This window comes from Cololabis saira, chromosome 19 (assembly GCF_033807715.1).
Source record: "Cololabis saira isolate AMF1-May2022 chromosome 19, fColSai1.1, whole genome shotgun sequence".
Lineage (NCBI taxonomy): Eukaryota > Metazoa > Chordata > Actinopteri > Beloniformes > Belonidae > Cololabis > Cololabis saira.
Genome location: NC_084605.1, coordinates 3776339 through 3796190, shown reverse-complemented (window position 1 = coordinate 3796190; position 19852 = coordinate 3776339). Strand labels below are relative to the sequence as shown.

Genomic DNA, 19852 nt, shown 5'->3' with positions numbered 1-19852 from the left:
CGCTAAGCAGCGCTTTTCTTTGTTTTAAATTTATTTGGTCTCCCACAACCGTGACACGTATTTTGTGCAACTCTACTCAGCGTCGAGTGCAGTGGTTGTCACTCGTGGACTGACAGGCTTATTTATTTATTTCTTATTTTATTTTATCTGGATCCCCATTAGCGGACGCAAAACGCCAGCTAATCTTCCTGGGGCCCATGAAGATTAAAGGTACATTCACTTAAAAGTACATTTACATATATACGTCATATAATACTTTACACTTTCAATATATGAATACATAAATAAATACTATACCTATAAGCCTCACTTTGGGTCACTTAAAAATTATATTCAAGGCATTCTCTGTTGCATCTTATGTGTGCTAGAAAGAGTAGTGGGCCCAGGAAGGAGCCTTGTGGTGTCCCAGTACTCTTCCTAAGACCGAAGTGCTGATGGATGGAAAATGGATGGATGGATGATGGATGGATGGATGGATATTGGATGAAGGATGGATGGAAGATAGATGGATGGATGGATGGATGGATGGATGGATGGATGGATGATGGATGGATGAAGGATGGATGGATGGATGGATGGATGATGGAAACATGGATGGATGGATGGATGGATGGATGGATGGATGGATATTGGATGAAGGATGGATGGATGATGGATGGATGGATGGATGATGGATGGATGGATGGATGGATGGATGGATGATGGAAACATGGATGGATGGAAGATGGATGGATGGATGGATGGATATTGGATGAAGGATGGATGGATGATGGATGGATGGATGGATGGATGATGGATGGATGGATGGATGATGGAAACATGGATGGAAGGAAGGATGGATGGATGGATGATGGAAACATGGATGGAAGGAAGGAAGGATGGATGGATGGATGGATCATGGATGGATGGATGGATGGATGGATGATGGAAGGATGGATGGATGGATGGATGATGGAAACATGGATGGATGGATGGATGATGGAAGGATGGATGGATGATGGAAACATGGATGGAAGGAAGGATGGATGGATGGATGATGGATATTGGATGATGGATGGATGAATAATCCCTTCCACTGTAAATTGCCCTCCAACTCTCTCCTCCTTTTCTTCTTCTCCCTGGTTGATTGAGGTGAGGCTGATTACGCCCGTCTCCACGGCAACACCTTCTGACCATATTAGTCTCTTACACAAATATCCTGCAGCAATAATAAATAAATACATACTTGGCTATAAACCACGTATAAATAACACTGAACTGAACTGAAAACCAGAGGCTTGTGATCCTGAATATAAAGATGAATCCTGGTTTAGAACGATGGTAGAGACTGATTGCTCTACCTCAGTCACCTTTATCCTGCAAATATCTAATCTGTTATCATTCAAAAATGATTGACTCAAATAAAAAAGTTATGTTTTACAAAGTTACCACCTGATAATCGGGTTGTTTTAACTAGTTCCTGTTTTATTTTGAAATCCATGTCCTTGTGTTTCGGTTACGTCTTGACTTCCCTTGTTCCCGTCGGCCTTGATTGTTTGCACCTGTGTCTCTTTACGCCTTCTGTCTATATCTGGTCTCGTCTTTCCCTGCTGGTCCAAACTGTTTCCTTCCTCCGTGGTTCTGGTTTTTGTACTCTGGTTTCTTTACAAATCTTACTCAGCAGCACTTTTATTTGTTCTAAATTGAAATAAAACACGTTTTGTGTGGATGTAACGTTTGAATGTTGAGTTGGTTGTTTCCTCCGGGAGAATCTCAGGAGCTTTGTAGGAGGTGAAGCGGTTGGATGATTTAGAAACAAACACTCTGGAAGCTTCCAGGTGCGTCTATAATCTGTCTGGCAGAAACTAATCTAATCATCTCCTGCTGCGTCTTATTATCTCTGATCACGAGGGTCATGGTTCCTCGTTGAACCTTCTGGAAACATTTCTACCAAATGTCTCAATTTTACAAAATGTCACGACTCTAACCATCATGACTGTTACCATCATGAAAGGAATCTTTACAGCCCCCAACACCGCTGCGGAATCTTGTGATGCTATTTTACATACAGTACTCGAGTTGTAAAATAAATCAGGGGGGATGGTGGATTCTATCATATGGGGACAGATAATTTGTGCTGATTACAAATAATATAATATATTACAAATAATAGCAGTGACCAAAACAGCTGCAGAAATACTGCAGGAATGACATAGCAGCAGTTAAATGCAGCCTTCTGTAAGCTTTAAATATCCACTGGGCTTACATCAAATACATCAAAACACAACAATAAAAAACACTTTTCTGAACTTATCAATATGACTCTGTCCTTCACAGGATAAGTAACATGGATCACTGCAAAAACTCACAATCTTAACAAGAATATTTGTCTTATTTCTAGTTAAAATGTCTCATTTTAGTAAAAAAATCTCATTACACTTAAAACAAGACTCATCACTGGAAAAAACAACAATTTTCACCTGTTTCAAGTAGATTTTCACTTAAAATAAGTAGAAAAATCTGCCAGTGGAACAGGGTTTTTTTTGCTTGTAATGAGAAGATAAATCTTGTTCCACTGGCAGATTTTTCTTTGATTTTTTGGTCAAATACGGCTCTTTCAACATTTTGGGTCGCTGACCCCTGGACTAGACCAATAACTGCAGTCCGATCGACAACAACAACAACCTCATAGTGAAGTTTGCTGACGACACTACGGTGGTCGGACTCAGGTCCTGAAGTCGACAGCCTGGAGCTCAGAGAACAACCTCACTCTGAACACCGGGAAAACCAAGGAGATCATCGTCAACTTCAGGAAACGGAGCACCGACCCAGCCCCCCTCTACATCAACGGCCAGAGAGCGGAAAAGGTCCACTCCTTCCGGTTTCTTGAAAATAAAGTATTCTATTCTATTATTATTGTTTTGTTTTAACTACTGTTTCATGTTCGAAATAAAAATTTCAATTAAATTCAATCTTGGGATGAACGCAGGATGCTGATTGAACCTGTAATCTCCTAAACCTTTACTCCGTCCATCACCTGGATGACATCACTGACTGGGAGATGGGGGGGGCGGGGCCTCCCTAATCCTAATCCCGGCCTATAAAACGGGCCCCCAGACCTCCGGGCTCCACAGCCAGACTAGCGTAGGATCAACTCTGCCAGACAAACATCCAAGCAGCGGTGAAACCTCTGGACCGTTGAACCGGAGAAACCAGAGAAACCTGCAAACACGTAAGAAACAAAAACTTGTGGATTCTTCTTCTGTTTCCATCCTGACCTTCAGTTAAAGGTGGTCCATACGGGGTGATTAGATACAAGAGAATAAGATGAAGCTTCATCGGGCTGTCAGATAATTTTTTAAAGGCTAAATACAAAAAAATAATAAAATATGCTGATGATAGTCAGGTGTGTTGTAATAACGGTGCATTTTGTAATAAACCTCCAAAATGTAATAACTTTGTCATTTCATTTTGTAATAAAGCCGCATTTTGTAATAAACTACCCCAACGCATTTTGAAATAAATTTTGCCGCATTATTTAATAAATTATTACATTTTGAGAAGATTATTACAAAATGCATTTGCAACTTTTTTTTTCTCTAGAAAATGTAATAACATGGTGCATTATGTAATAACAATTCTAAAGCATAGTTTAGTAGTTTAGTAGTTAGTAGTTTAGTAGTTTGTTATTGGCCTATATAATTCCAAACTTCAAATAAGTAACTAAAGTTATATTTTGAGTTTTATACATAGATTTATTGGGCTACATGGCTCTAAGGGAAATTGCATAAAAAAACAACAAACGTCACTCTTGTATAAATTAATTGTTAAACAAACAACAATAATAGGTATTATTACATAATGCACCATGTTATTACATTTCCTACAAAAATAAAAAAGTTGCAAGTGCATTTTATAATAATCTTCTCAAAATGCAATCACAAAAGTTATTACAAAATGGGGTCGTTTATTACAAAATGAAATGAAAAAGTTATTACATTTTGGACGTTTATTACAAAATGCACCGTTATTACAAAATGCGGCTCAACAAGGTGTTAATGTAAAAACGAAACGTCTCCTCGTCCCCAGTCGAGGGGGAACTGTGGTCCAAACTGATGGATTAGATATAAGAGGATAAAGATGAAGCTCCATCAGGCTGTAGGATACGGTCGTCATGGCAACAGCTCCTGTTGTTGGACTGTTCTCTTGTACCTGAAGTGAAGCAGGTTCTACGTTGTGATGTTTGCTGGAATTGGGCAGAGGTGAATAGTAACAAAGTAGATGTACTTTGTTACATTACTTAAGTAGTTTTTTTGAGGATTTGTACTTTACTTACGTTTTTTTTTTTTTAATCAGGACTTTTACTTTTACTTCACTACATTTAAAAGTTAAAAAATATACTTTTACTTCGTTACTTTGACATTTGCCACCTCGTTACTCGTTACAAAATAAAATAATTAAGGAATTATATTTTGCAAGAAAGACGGTTTATTTTTGGAGTTGTATTCTATACCACATTTCATTCACCTGAAAGTGAAATAAAAAAAAAAACAAACATTATCCTTATTTTTGGTTGCGTTGCTTCTTTTCATAATATAAAATACTTGTACTTTTACTTATTTACTTATTATGATATTTGAGTATATTTTTTCACAAGATACTTTTGATACTTAAGTACATTTAACGTGAGCTACTTTAAGACTTTTACTCAAGTCATTTTCTTATGGGTGACTTTAACTTTTACCAAAGTCTTTTTCAGTTATGGTATTTCTACTTTTACTTAGTTACTTTTTTCATGTACTTTATTTATTGCAATTTGGACTGGATTGTATTTATAATAAGGCTTCAACTGCACACTATTCCTTTATACTATATTAGTATAACAGACTATTTATTATACTGTACTTACTATGTTTATAGTACATTTATTCAGTTTACGGTACACTTGTTCTGTTTCGGTTTTATTATTATTATTATTATTATTATTATTATTATTATTATTATATTTATATTTTCATTCTTTATTTCATTCATTAAAAGAAAAACAACAGTTGAATATAATTTCAACAAATCTCTTTCCTTGAATGAAAGGGAACAGAAAGACGACTAAGCTTATTTTATCTGTCCCTTTTTCCTAAGAAATCAAATTTCCTATAATAAAAAAATTACGCAATTTTAAGAAAAAAACACTTTCCAATAAACGTAATTAAAAAAAACTACAACAAAGTTATAAAATAAAACAAAATAGCTGTCGTCAAAAACAGAGTTGTATTCTTTTTTGACTCAAAGAAAAAAAATATATGACAATGCTAAAAAAAGAGAGAAAAGAAAACCCACCTAACTTAACAATTATCATGATATTTCTTCATCAAACTGGTTTTTATTATTATTTTAAATGTAATGTTTGGTTTGCATTCTTTGGCTTCTGTATCCAGATTGTTCCATAAACTGATTCCTTTTACAGAAACACAACGTTCCATTCATTTTGTCCTGAATTTATTTGTTTTTTAAAGATCTCTGTTCCTTTTAAGTTATACTTATTTTCTCTTTTTTCAATAATCAGTTATGCAAAAGGAAACAATAACAAAAAAACTAACTAAAAACACTAGGTAATCTCCACAGACATTACCAGAAGACGTACCTCTCCAATTTAAAGCTCCAAAAAGCTCCAACAAAGTCATTTTGCCTCAATATTTTTATTTCCAACACCAGAATATTTCAGAATAAACTATCGACTAACCATCAAATGTCCATAGTGCCTTGATATTAACACGTTTAACACGTTACATTGGTCTTTTTAATTTTGAGAAATGTAACCATCCAACAATAATGGCTTATTGGTCCTAAGTTTTAGTGAAGCAGTTCAGTTCTGCTGCAGTGGGAAAAAAAAACTGAACATAAAGTAGTTTAACATTTCAACAAGTGCACTGTTATTTTATATATACTATACTTATAATTTATATTTTATTTAGTCTGAGTTCATGTTGTCCGACTTTGGGCTGTTGTAGCACTTGAACTTCCCCTCGTAATATTACGAGAATAAAGCCGTAATTTATGAGAATAAAGCCGTAATTTATGAGAATAAAGCCGTAATTTATGAAAATAAAGCCGTAATTTATGAGAATAAAGTCGTAATTTACGAGAATAAAGCCGTAATTTATGAGAATAAAGTCATAATAATATGAGAATAAAGTCGTAATATTACGAGAATAGTCATAATATGAGAATAAAGTCATAGTAATATGAGAATAAAGTCTTAATATTATGAGAATAAAGTCTTAATATTATGAGAATAAAGTCTTAATTTATGAGAATAAAGTCGTAAAATTATGAGAATAAAGTCTTAATATTATGAGAATAAAGTCTTAATTTATGAGAATAAAGTCGTAATATTATGAGAATAAAGTCGTAGTATTATCAGAAAAAAGTCGTAATATTACGAGAATAAAGTCGTGATAATATGAGAATAAAGTCGTAAAATTATGAGAATAAAGTCGTAATATTATGAGAATAAAGTCGTAAAATTATGACTTTATAATATATATAATTTATATTTATATTTATAATTTCCAATTTTTATTTGTCTTAGTTTGGCCCTAATACTCCGTCATAGAAAAAAGGACCAAACATCCACATGTTGCCTTCTTTTAGCAAGTTATGCTTTTTATTCTGACAGTTCTACCCTCTAACGACTGATTATTAATTATCACCCACCGACCGAACGTTCAGGGTTAAACCTGTTCAATGTGACCGGATTAAGCAGATTAGCACCTCTGCGCTAACTCAGCACTTTTGCTGGGGTCGTCCTTGTCTAACGAGATTACCCAGAAGCCCCAGCTTTTACACGGAGAGGGCACTCCCTAATTAACCTGAGCCGGGGATTATGGGAATCTGGGTCACTGCGGTTTCACCTCGAGGTGCTCGTCACGTTTGTAAAAGGATTGTAGCACCCTATAATGTAATAATTTCTCCCTATAATGTAATAATTTCACCCTATAATGTAATAATTTCCTGAAAATGTAATAAAATTTGCACTTAGCTCAATCGAAAATGTAACAAAAACCCAATAATGTAATAACTTCCCCAATAATGTAATAAAATATCCTGACTGACGGATATTGTAATAACATTTTTACCAATAATGTAATACCTTATTACGTTATTGGGAATTTATTACATGGAACTCATTGTCTTACATTCTTAGATTCTTAAAACACAAAATGTAGAACTCTGGACTGAAAATGAACATATATATTACATTATTTGTCAAGTATTACATTATCAGTTTTGGAAAGAAAAAAAAGACCCACCTGAAAATGTAATAAATTCCCAATAATGTAATAAGGTATTACATTATCAGTAAAAATGTTATTACAATATCAGTCAGGATATTTTATTACATTATTGGGGAAGTTATTACATTATTGGATTTTATTACATTTTCGATTGATTTAAGTGCAATTTTTATTAAATTTTCCGGCATATTACATTTTCAGGAAATTATTACATTATAGGGAGAAATTATTACATTATAGGGTGAAATTATTACATTATAGGAAATTATTACATTATAGGGTGAAATTATTACATTATAGGGTGAAATTATTACATTATAGGGTGAAATTATTACATTATAGGGTGAAATTATTACATTATAGGGTGAAATGATTACATTATAGGGTGAAATTATTTCATTATAGGGTGAAATTATTACATTATAGGGTGCTACAAGGATCAATGCAAGTGATGATTTTAAAAGTGTCTCCTCTTTGTCCTTTCAGATTTCACCTCAACCACCGAGACTTTGCGTCTTTTAGAAGCCGCTCATCATGAATCTGGAGCCGCCCAAGTCCGGGATCAAGTCGGCCACCCGCGTGACCGGGGGCCCGGCCACGCCGCGCAAGGGCCCGCCCAAGTTCAAGCAGAGGCAGACCCGCCAGTTCAAGAGCAAGCCGCCCAAGAAGGGGATCCAGGGGTAGGAGAGCCACCGTTACCGCGGAAACCGCCGCTAACGCCGCTAACTTAACGCTTGAATGAAGGTTAACTGATCCGTGTTTTTTTTCCTCCGCAGCTTTGGCGACGACATCCCCGGCATGGAGGGTCTGGGCACAGGTGAGATAACGGGGGGTTCGGGTGGGGGGCCGGGGGCCCGGACGACGCTAGCATCCCTACGGAAGAGTGTCAGGGCCATGCAGGAGGAAAAAGATTTGAGGGGGGAAGATCTTTTTTTATTGTGCACTTTGAGAAAAATGGCGAGAAAAAAGTCGAAATTTCTCGACATTTCGACTTTTTGCAGTGCATAATGAAAAAAAAATCTTCCTCCTCTAAAATATTATTTGTATTTTTCTCCTGCCTGGCCCTGATACTACGGAAGAGGATTAATGTTGAAGTACAATTTCGGGAAAAAAGTCGAAATGTTGAGGAAAAAAGGCGAAATTTGGACTTTATTAATCTTCTCGTTTTTATTTTTCCGACGAAGGGAGGGCCTTTTTTCCCCTAAACGTGCCCCAAAAGTCACCAAATTTCGCACGCAAGCCAGGCCTGGTGATAAATGTGATATTTAATGGTTTGCATTAATGGGCGTGGCCTAATGGCTCAACAGCGCCCCCTAGAAAACTTTGTGCCTCAAGCCCCACAATACGGTTTGACGTACATGAACGAAAATCGGTACACACCTGTATCATGTCACAACTTAAAGAAAAGTCTCTTGGAGCCATGGCCGAAACCAAACAGGAAGTCGGCCATTTTGAACATTTTGAATTAATCGTGTAATTTTGGCGCAATTTCTGCCATTCCTTCGGCAGTTAATGCGGCCCGAACCGTAACGTGCACCCAGGTGTGTTATACATCAAAATATGCGTCTCCATCCTGCGACTACGTGCATTACTTTTCTCAGTCAAAAGTGTTACCGTGGCGACGACAGACGCAACAAAGCGCGCCCCCCCCTTCATCTGATTGGTCCATATTTGATAGTTCCTACTTTCTGCCATAACTTTTGAATGGTTTGATATAGACTTGTGGGTGGTGTCAGCGGACTCGGTTTTGACTCCTTCACCTTAATTGGTGCAAATTAGCCCCGCCCCTTCTTCTGATTGGTCGATATTTGATAGTTCCTATTTTCTGCCATAACTTTTGAATGGTTTTACATAAAGAGTCATGGGTGGTGTCATCGGACTTAGTTTTGAGTCCTTTATCTTTATTGGTGAAAATTGCACGCACGAGGGCCCGTTCATAGCTGCTTGCAGCTTTAATTCTCGAAATTGTATTTCAACATTATTCTCAACATTTCAACTTTTTTCTTGAACATTAATCTTAAAAACATTTCAACTTTTTTTTGACATTTCGACTTTTTTCTTAAAGTGCACAATAAAAAAAATCTTCTTCCTCTAAAATATTATTTTTATTTTTCTCCTGCCTGGCCCTAATCTTTCGTACATCTCTGTTTCCAGACATCACCGTCATCTGCCCCTGGGAAGCGTTCAACCACCTGGAGCTGCACGAGCTGGCGCAGTACGGAATCATCTGAGGAGGCTAGCGGGCTAACGCCGGCTCGTCCCCGAGGAAACTCCTCCTCCTCTCAAACCATCCGAGCCACGAACTGCAACAAAAACAAAAAATGGAAAAAGAGAAAAAACAACAAAAAACAAACGTTCTCTCCTGTTACCACCGGACTGATTCTCTGCAGCTCACACTCAACCTCTGCTCGCGTTTAGCGTCCGTTCGATTCCCGCCACCTCTAACACATGCCTGGTCTCTCCTCCTTCGCTTCCTCTGTCCTCTCTTTCTTTCTCTTTCTTTTTCTATCCAAGAAACCAAGCAAAGCAGCCTCTCAGCGAGTTTAAGAGATAAAACCGTGAGGCGGGTCGGCTTCCCGCCTCGCGAGCCTCGGCTGCTTCCTTTGCTAACGACGGAGCTAACATCCCGGCCGAACTTTAAAATCCTGAATCCTGTAGAGAGCCGACAGCTGCTGCCGGCGCGGGAATCCGGTTAATCCGGTTTCCCCAACTCCCGACTTCCCAAGAACACCAAAAGTTGTCCACATGTTACACTGCAAAAACTCAAAATCTTACCAGGAATATTTGTCTTCTTTCTAGTTAAAATGTCTCATTTTTAGTCAAAAAATCTCATTACACTTAAAACAAGAGTCATTACCAGAAAAATAACTTATTTGACAATTTTCACCTGTTTCAAGTAAATTTTCACTTGAAATAAGTAGAAAAATCTGCCAGTTGGACAAGATTTATCTTCTCATTACAAGCAAAAATATCTTGTTTAACTAGAAATAAGACAAATATTCTAGTTAAGATTTTGAGTTTTTGCAATGTGGACTTTTCTGAGTCCACAAACTAAGATAAATGAACCACTCTAAAGCCAAAAACACCAAAGTAAAACCCCAACTTTTACACGACTGTTCACCATATTTCTGGAGCTCCCGCCCGGATCAACCGGAGTTTTACGAATTTTATATTTCCTTTTCACTTGTACATCTCCATTGGCGTTTTTTATTGCTCTCTCTTTTCACACAACACAGCTGTACCATGTCTCTAATTAGTTTTTGAGTTCATTATTGAGATTCGGTGTTACGTTTGTCTTTGATTTATTCCTGTGACCCCGAAGACGCCGCCGGTGATGGACGATGGCGGCGGGACGATGATGATGATGACGGATGTTTGAGTTCATGTACAAATCTGTTGTGATGGAGCTTTGTCCTCTCTACAGGACCATGGGACAAAAATAAAGCATAAAAAATGTAAAATAAAACAGAGGACTTGTTTATTGTAATAAAGCTGCTCCTTTAAGTGCCTGGGAGACACAAATACAGAGTATATTTAAATTATACTTGATCTATTTCATTCTTCCAAGGACAGAATGTGTAAAGCCATTGGATTACGAAAATACAAGGGATATATATATATATATTTTTTTTTTATTTTTATTCATCATCTGAATCAGCAGACGTCAGAAATGGTTTGGACTGAACAGGTAGAAGCTTCTGGAACCTTCAAAGATGCTGCTTCAACCAGAACCTTTAAGAGTTGTTAAGGTCAGCGTTACTGTGTGTGTATATAGCATCGTATCTAATGACATATATATATAAAATTATGCTATATACACACAAACGTGTATATATGTATATATATATATATATATATATGTATATATATATATGATATATACGCATATATATAAATATATATGTGTGTGTGTATATAGCATCGTATCTAATGACATATATATATATAAAATTATACTATATACACACAAACGTGTGTGTGTGTGTGTATATATATATATATATATATATATATATACATATATATATACATATATATATATATATATATATACATATATATATATATATATATATATGCAAACATATGTGTGTACATAGCAATATATATATATATATATATATGATATATACGCATATATATAAATATATGTGTGTGTATATATAGCCTCATTTTAAATATAATAATATATATATATATATATATATATACCGTATTTTTTGGACTATAAGCTGCTACTTTTTTCATATTTTTCAACCATGCAGCTTATACAAAGGTTCTATTCTGTGGATTTTTCTTCCACCGCTCGGGGCGCTCTATCCGGAATTAGAATCAAAACTAAGACAAAATAAATGCAAAGAAGAAAACACTACTACTTCTTTAGCAGATAGAAGTAGGTAGACGCAGATTTCAAACAGATAAATAAATACTGGTTATTTTCTCTTGGTTCTGTCCCGTTTTAATCAGCAAAGTTGCTGCCGTGTTAAAGACACTGTTAGGAAAGGATCTATTTAGGTACAAACATGTACATCATTTACAGTTCAAAATCCTTCTGTACATGTAGTAAATATCTAATCTAACAACATAAATATCTGCGGCTAAATATCTTTTTTTTTTTTTAACTAGAGCGGATGCGGCTTGTATGCAGGTGCAGCTTATAGTCCAGAAAATACGGTATTATATGTATCATATATATAATGAGGCTATCATACACACATATATATATATATATATATATATATATATATATATATATATACACACACACACACACACACACAAACACATAAATATATATAATGATGCTATATACGCACATATATACTAATATATATATATACTATATATATATATATATATATATATATATATATCAGCATGACATCAGACTCTGCTGTCCTTGTCAGAAGCAGCTCCAGTATAAATTTAACAGGGTTGTGTTTGATTTTAAGCAGCTTTGCCATCTTGGATGAATGAATGAATAATTAAGTAAAAGTTCCCTCGGTGCTCCTCCCCCGCTCCTCCTAGCTTCTCGCTGCTCCTCGTAGCTCCTCACAGCGTTCCAGCGTCCGACCGTTCGATTCCCCTCAACCGGAATCTCAAGAGACTCTCAAACTCCCCAAAGAATCCCTGCCGGGCCCCCAAAGTTAATTCACTTCCTTTATCGTCACATTATTTTCATCACAATCGTCACAGTCGAACGTCTTCTCCTGCGCGTGGAGGCTCATGTGCTTTTTCAGACTCGACTGATACGTAAACCTTTTATTACAAACGTCACACTGAAACTGCGGCTTGCCGGCGTGCACCTTGCCGTGCTTGGTGAGGTCACACCGGTACTTGAACATTTTCCCGCAGATGTCGCACTGGAACGGCGCCTCCCCGGTGTGCACCCTCATGTGGATCTTCAGATCGCTCGGATACTTGAAGTGTTTCCCGCAGCTGTCGCAGCGGAGCGGGTTCTCCCCCGAGTGCACCCTCATGTGCTTCTCCAGATGCACCTTCTCGTCGAACCGGTAGCCGCACAAGTCGCAACCGTAGGGTTTCCCCCCGGTGTGGAAGCTCATGTGTCGCTTCACATTCCCCTGGTTGGAGAATCTCTTGCCGCAGACGCGGCAGCCGTACGGTTTCTCGCCCGTGTGGACGATCATGTGTCTCTTCAGCTCGTACCGGTGCTTGAATATTTTGCCGCAGATTCCGCAGTGGAACTGTTTCTCTCCGGTTCCTCCGGATAACGTTACACTCCCTTCGGGTCCGAGACCGGACAGCGGCTCCTGCCAGTCATCGTCGCTGGCGTCCGTCCCGGAGGATTGGGAGTTCTTTTCAACCGTTCGGATCTGCAGATCGGCGGTTAGATACGGGTTCCAGACGAGATCTGGTCCTTCAACCTCGTCAACCTCTGGTTTCACATCCGAGCTGCTGCCGTCTTCCGTTTTGACCCTCTGCAAAAAGGATGAAGAAACACTGGATCATTTGTTTTGTCAATGTCCTTTGTCTCAGGCCACGTTTCCACATAGCCGGGTATTTACAAAAAAGGATATTTCCCCCTCTACGTTTTGAAAAATACCATCATTACACGAACCCACATAAATACATATAAAATATAAAGATAAGGAAAATCCTCTCGCAGAGTTATGCAGAAAAACTAGTTCATGCGTTTGTATCTTCTAGACTGGATTACTGTAATGTGTTATTAGCAGGATGTCCAAGTAATTTGCTGAATAGGCTCCAGCTGATCCAAAATGCAGCAGCACGAGTACTGACAGGAATCAGCAGGAGAGACCACGTCTCTCCAGTGTTAGCGTCGCTCCATTGGTTACCCGTAAAATTCAGAATCCAATTTAAAATTTTATTACTTGCATATAAAGCCCAAAACGGCTTAGCTCCACATTATTTACAAGACCTGATAGTGCCTTATGTTCCTGGCAGAGCTCTCCGTTCTCAGAGTGCAGGTTTACTCGTAGTTCCTAGAGTATCTAAATGTAGATTCGGAGGGCGGGCGTTCTGCTATCAGGCACCATTATACTATGGAACCAACTTCCAATCAGGAAGGAGGCTGACACCACCTCTATGGAGCTAGAACAGTCTCATAATTCACAAATGCACAGGACAAGTTTTACAAATGCACGGACCGATTTGCAAATACACACACCGTTTCACACGTGCACAGGACAAGTTTTACAAATGCACAGAACGATTTGCAAATACACACACAGTTTCACACGTGCACAGAACAATTCACACGTGCGTAGGACAAGATACACAAATGTATTTTTGATGCACACACAAATATAACCTGATTTACACATGTTTTTTTGTCTGTGAGCTGCGCTGGATTTGTGTGTGAGTTTTGAGACTCCCCTGACGTGACTAGATCCACACATAGGTTTTTTTTAACACGGAAGGATCTGCAACCAATCAGATTAAAGGGGCGGATACACCTGCTGTTTGAACTGCGTTAGCGCTGTTCACATAGAAAAGTGATTAATATTTCAAGATAGTGGAGTTAAGATAAATAAACACCAACAGAAGATAAAATATAAATAAACAGGATGGAGAGGAGATCACTGTTGCTTTTCTTGTGATCCCGGTAAATAAAACAGCGCGATTGGAGATGGTTTGTCTGTGGGACTGTTCAACCAGAGCCGTCGGGAGAGCTCTTAGTCCTGCCGATGCAGAAACTGATGATGAAAAACAGCGGAGATTTTTGTATATTTGCTCTGTTTGGTTTCACGAAGTATTACTGTCCCGCTGATTCAGCTCAGAACCAGACAGACGCAGCAGAGGCTGCGCTGCCTGACGGGGACGAGCTGCAGCGGCAGGTGGAGCAGCAGCGCATGTCAGGAGATTAATTTACCGACATATCTGGAGTAAAGTCGGTATCAGTCGACTGATAACCGAAGAACCTCTGTATCAGCTCAGATGTTTGATGATCGGTGGACTAAACCCCGACCAGCATCATCACGGCTGCATCTTCCCATGCATGACTCTGCACCGGGAATGTGTTGATCTGCCACCGCTGTTTTGACACATGTTTGTCTCTGTGTGGTGGGAATGTCACATCATGAATGTGAGGATAACAGCTGTTTGTTTCTGACCTCCGTGTCTGGTCACTGGTCAGCTGGTGTCTGACCGGGACCAGCGCCGCTCGCGGCCAGAGCCAGAACACAACCTGCAGCAATATTCACCCCCGTCAACAGGCTTGTTCTCCTGAAAGACACCTGTAGTTCAAATACAGAAATATCTCCGCTGTTTCTCATCAGTTGCTGCATCGGCAGGACTTGGAGTGCAGTCTGCTGGCGGCTCTGGTTGATCAGCCCGACAAACCATCTCAGATCGCGCTGTTTTATTTACCGAGATCACAAGAAAATCAGAGCAGTGATATCCTCTCCATCCTGTTTATTTATCGTGTATCTCCTGTTGGTGTTTATTTATCTTTATTCCACTAACTTGAAATATTAATCACTTTTCTAAGTGAACAGCGCTAACGCAGTTCAAACAGCAGGTGTATCCGCCCCTTTAATCTGATTGGTTTAGAGTGAATCGTCCCCCACGTAGGTCTGCTCTTATGATTGGCTGAAACAAATGAAGACATCTGATTGGTTGCAGATCCTTCCGTGTTAAAAAAAACCTATGTGTGGATCTCGTCACGTCAGGGGAGTCTCAAAACTCACACACAAATCCAGCGCAACTCACAGACAAAAAAACTTGTGTAAATCAGGTTATATTTGTGTGTGCATCAAAAATACATTTGTGTATCTTGTCCTACGCACGTGTGAATTGTTCTGTGCACGTGTGAAACTGTGTGTGTATTTGCAAATCGGTCTGTGCATTTGTAAAACTTGTCCTGTGCACGTGTGAAACTGTGTGTGTATTTGCAAATCGTTCTGTGCATTTGTAAAACTTGTCCTGTGCATTTGTGAATTATGAGACTGTTCTAGCTCCATACACCTCCACCTTTAAAACTAAACTTAAAACCTTTCTGTTTAGTAAAGCCTATAGTTAGTGTTTAGTAAACCTCTAGCTGGTGTTGGTAAATCTCTAGGTAGTGTAAACTCTAGTGTGTTAGAGTCAGTAGTCATAGTTGCAGCTATAGAACAAGACTATAATAGTTAGTTTCAAACATAGCTTGGTGGTAGATATGCTGCTATAGGCCTATGCTGCAGGGGGCACCGACATGATCTGCTGGGCGGTGCCTCTCACCCTTCTTCTCCTCTCCTCTTCCATTTTTATTTATTATAAGTATCTCATAGCCCCTGCGATGGACTGGTGACCTGTCCAGGGTGTAACCCCTGCCTTTCGCCTGAAATGAGCTGGGATAGACTCCAGCAGACCCCCGTGACCCTGAAAAGGATAAAGCGGGTATAGATAATGGATGGATGGAATATCTCATAGTTATCGTTTTTCTACATCGTCCCTGTAGTTTCTTGTGCCGGCCCCCCTTTTTTCTCTTTTGTGCATGTTTGCAGGCTGGAGCCTCGGGAGCTGCGTGCTGGCCTGCGTCCCCCCCCCCCCCCCCCCCTCCCGGTCATCCCGCTGGTCCTGGCCTGGCGAAAAATGTGATATTTAATGGTTTGCATTAATGAGCGTGGCAAAATGGCTCAACAGCGCCCCCTAGAAAACTTTGTGCCTCAAGCCCCACAATACGGTTTGACGTACATGCACGAAAATCGCTACACACCTGTATCATGTCGCAACTTAAAAAAAAGTCTCTTGGCGCCATGGCCGAAACCCAACAGGAAGTCGGCCATATTGAACATTTCTAATTAATCGTATAATTTTGGCGCAATTTATGCCATTCCTTCGGCACTCAATACGGCCCGAACCGTAACGTGCACCCAGGTGTGTTATACATCAAAATGTGCGTCTCCATCCTGCGACAACGCGCATTACTTTTCTCAGTCAAAAGTGTTACCGTGGCGACGCTAGACGCCAAAAAGCGTGCCCACCCTTCCTCTGATTGGTCCATATTTGATAGTTCCCCAAAAGTCACCAAATTTTGCACCAAGCCAGGCCTGGTGATAAATTTGATATTTCATGGTTTGCCTTAATGGGCGTGGCCTAACGGCTCAACAGCGCCCCCTAGAAAACTTTTCTCTGCCATAACTTTTGAATGGTTTGACATAAAGACTCGTGGTTGGTGTCATCAGACTCGGTATTGAGTCCTTGACCTTCATTGGCCTGAATTAGCCCCGCCCCTTCTTCTAATTGGTCAATATTTGATAGTCCCTATTTACTGCCATAACTTTTGAATGGTTTGATATAGAGAGTAATTCGCTAAATGTCCAGGCCTGAAGAATCTACATCAAGTCATACAAGCTTCCACTGCAGCCTGAACGTGCACAAGGGTGCGAGGGCCCGTTCATCGCTGCTTGCAGCTTTAATTTATTTTGTGATTCATATGCACCTTTTAATTGTTAGAGCGCCTTGTTTTTTGTTTTTTTTGTATTCCTTACAAGAATCCCCCTTTCTTTTCATATTGCATTAAATTGATATTTGTCCATTATCTTCTTTGAGAGTTTGTATATTTTCAATAAAGTTTTGTTTTGAAGCGATGAACCTGAGGCGAGCGGAGTTCCTCTTCGCTGACGTCGGTCTCCTCCGGACCGATCCGGAATTCTTCTTCTTCTTCCTTTATCCGGAGGGTTTCTGGCTCCGGTTGATCCGGTTGATCCGGTTGATCCGGGCTGGAGCTCCATTCAAGCGGAACCTCTTCCTTCACCACCAGAACCCGCTGGACGTCGGCAGGAAGGGCTGGAACGCAAACACACATTCAATTGAAATTAAATTTTATTTCAAACATGAAAACAAAACAATAATAATCAATAAATGTAAATAATAAAACAAGAGGACAAAAATATAAGTAAAAACATGCATCCATCATCATTAACATGCTGGAAAAGGAGTAGGAAGAAGTAAAAACGTATTAAATTCTACCCCCTAAACTCTATTTCATTATAATCAAAATACATTTAATTTCTAGACAAAAAACAAAAGATATCTATATATATCTGTGTATACATATATAACACACACACACACACACACACACATACACATTTTGGATATAACATACATACACACACATATATATATATATATGTGTATATATATATATATATATATATATATATATATATATATTAGGCCATATATATAAAAATCGATTTGTATGTCTAATAATTACATTACAACTTTTGGTATTTTTTTTTTTATGCCCAAAAAAGCAATGTTTTGTTGGACACGAGAATAACTGGTGCCATTTTTTTGCCTTTAAATATGTTTAAAGGTATGAAAACATTAAAGTTTTCAGTTATAATTGCATAAATTGTCTATATTTCATTACTTTATATACTGTCTTGCGGTTACATTTGCAAAAAAATGCTGAAAAATTCTCAAAAATTAAAAACCCAAAAAAGACCGAAAATAGAAAAAAATAAAACGGAATGTGGGAAAAACTAAAACTAATTTCATCCGTCTCTGTTTCCTCCCTGGATCTGTTTGGTAATTCTGCCCCACGATGTTTCTGAAAGCAGTTCTATCAGCATTCTGGGAGCTGATTAACACCCCGATGTAATGACGGTGGATAAATGGTCATTTTTTTAGGGTTATCCTCATCAAATGCATCATAATATTGTGAGTTTATGGCCCATCATTTCCTCCAGCCGGTGTTCTGCCAACTTCTGCTCTCTGCCGAGAAATGCTACTCTGTGGTTCTGCAAAGTTTGATTTTCATGTCCATCATTTCTTGCACGATGTAAAATGGATAATATGGGATGTTGAGTATTGATTCTTCAAAATACAACTACCCATGACATGAATTGCATTACATGAAGAGATAAAAGGAAAAAAAACTACAATTCTAGCGCTTTATTTGATATTCATTCAGTCATTCGCATTTATTTAACCAGGCAGGTGATTAAGAACATTCTTATTTACAATGACGGCCTGGCAAGAGACAAGGAAGTGGTTTAGGGAGTAAAAACAGTAAAATTGTAGCTCTACAAAGGTAGAAAACCATTAGGGAGCTTTTTTTGACAGGGTAGCAGAAATCGACAGAACACCGGGATTCATGACGTCATCTGTCCGACAGTTTTAGTTCCATCTGCTCGACAAAAACATCTTTCTCCACAAACTGAACTTAATAAAAACACATTTTACACATGTTTTATTTTTAATCCCAAAAATAATTTTATTCGGTGTCTGTTTCTGTCAATAATCTGGTTTTAATCGAGGCGAGGACGAGTTTGTTGTGTGCGCCGTCGAAACCGTCCGGGTGACACAACGCGACTCGAACGTTCCGGATTTCTCTTCTCCCGCTAGTTATTACATTATTATTATTAACCAAACCGAGATTTGTTATTCGATCATCAATTCAGATTAATCACCATATATTTAAAAAAGAAAGTGAGCCTTTGCATCATCATAAATGTGATTATTCTCACCGGTTCGGTCCAGTTGGTTCTGCAGGTTTTCAGTCTGGTGTTGATGAAGAGAAATTCCCTTCATGTTCCGATCCATGGAGTTTTAAAAAGATCAGCTGGATATTTCTGCTGTTTCTGGTGAAGAAGTTGATTTTATTTCCATCAGACATCAGACTGTTTACAGGCGCGTTCACGTCTTCTTCTCCCGCTTTAAGCCTGATTTATGGTTCTGCGTTAAATTGACGCAGAGCTTACGGCGTAGGTACGAGTACCGTACGCTATAAGCTCTGCGTTGGTGTAACGCAGAACCATAAATCAGCCTTTAGGGGCCGATACTGGCCCCTAATGGAGAGGAGTTTAGATTTAACATTTATATCTAGATTTAACATCTATATCTAGATTTAACATGTCTATATACAGTACTCGAGTTGTAAAAAAAATCAGGGGGATGGTGGATTTGATCATATGGGGACAGATAATTTGTGCTGATTACAAATAATATAATATATTACAAATAATAGCAGTGACCAAAACACCTGCAGAAATACTGCAGGAATGACATAGCAGCAGTTAAATGCAGCCTTCTGTAAGCTTTAAATATCCACTGGGCTTACATCAAATACATCAAAACACAACAATAAAAAACACTTTTCTGAA

The 19852-nt window shown here is 38.5% G+C and overlaps 2 protein-coding genes across 2 annotated transcripts; one reads left to right on the top strand and one right to left on the bottom strand.

The window, feature by feature from the left end:
• Positions 1-3111: 3111 nt before the first annotated feature.
• Positions 3112-10745, top strand: pde6gb (phosphodiesterase 6G, cGMP-specific, rod, gamma, paralog b). The gene is made up of 4 exons (XM_061707730.1): positions 3112-3211; positions 7761-7954; positions 8051-8091; positions 9429-10745. The coding sequence occupies exons 2-4, from the start codon at positions 7809-7811 to the stop codon at positions 9503-9505; spliced, it is 264 nt and encodes an 87-aa protein (XP_061563714.1). The 5' UTR covers positions 3112-3211; positions 7761-7808; the 3' UTR covers positions 9506-10745.
• Positions 10746-12093: 1348 nt separating this feature from the next.
• Positions 12094-19386, bottom strand: LOC133419706 (gastrula zinc finger protein XlCGF8.2DB-like). Its single transcript, XM_061709081.1, has 3 exons — positions 19217-19386; positions 17332-17525; positions 12094-13213 (listed from the first exon to the last, which is right to left on the bottom strand). Exons 1-3 carry the CDS (start codon positions 19290-19292, stop codon positions 12422-12424), a joined length of 1062 nt encoding a protein of 353 aa, XP_061565065.1. The 5' UTR covers positions 19293-19386; the 3' UTR covers positions 12094-12421.
• Between the last annotated feature and the right edge of the window lie 466 nt (positions 19387-19852).

What these genes read in the sequence shown, in the direction of transcription:
- pde6gb (XM_061707730.1), top strand. Translation starts at nt 7,809, where the DNA reads ATGAATCTGGAGCCGCCCAAGTCCGGGATCAAGTCGGCCACCCGCGTG. An exon ending in CCCAAGAAGGGGATCCAGGG is followed by an intron (nt 7,955 to 8,050) that starts GTAGGAGAGCCA and finishes TTTCCTCCGCAG; the next exon opens with CTTTGGCGACGACATCCCCG. An exon ending in CATGGAGGGTCTGGGCACAG is followed by an intron (nt 8,092 to 9,428) that starts GTGAGATAACGG and finishes CTCTGTTTCCAG; the next exon opens with ACATCACCGTCATCTGCCCC.
- LOC133419706 (XM_061709081.1), bottom strand. Translation starts at nt 19,292, where the DNA reads ATGGATCGGAACATGAAGGGAATTTCTCTTCATCAACACCAGACTGAA. An exon ending in GAACCAACTGGACCGAACCG is followed by an intron (nt 17,526 to 19,216) that starts GTGAGAATAATC and finishes TTTGCGTTCCAG; the next exon opens with CCCTTCCTGCCGACGTCCAG. An exon ending in AGGAACTCCGCTCGCCTCAG is followed by an intron (nt 13,214 to 17,331) that starts GTTCATCGCTTC and finishes TCCTTTTTGCAG; the next exon opens with AGGGTCAAAACGGAAGACGG.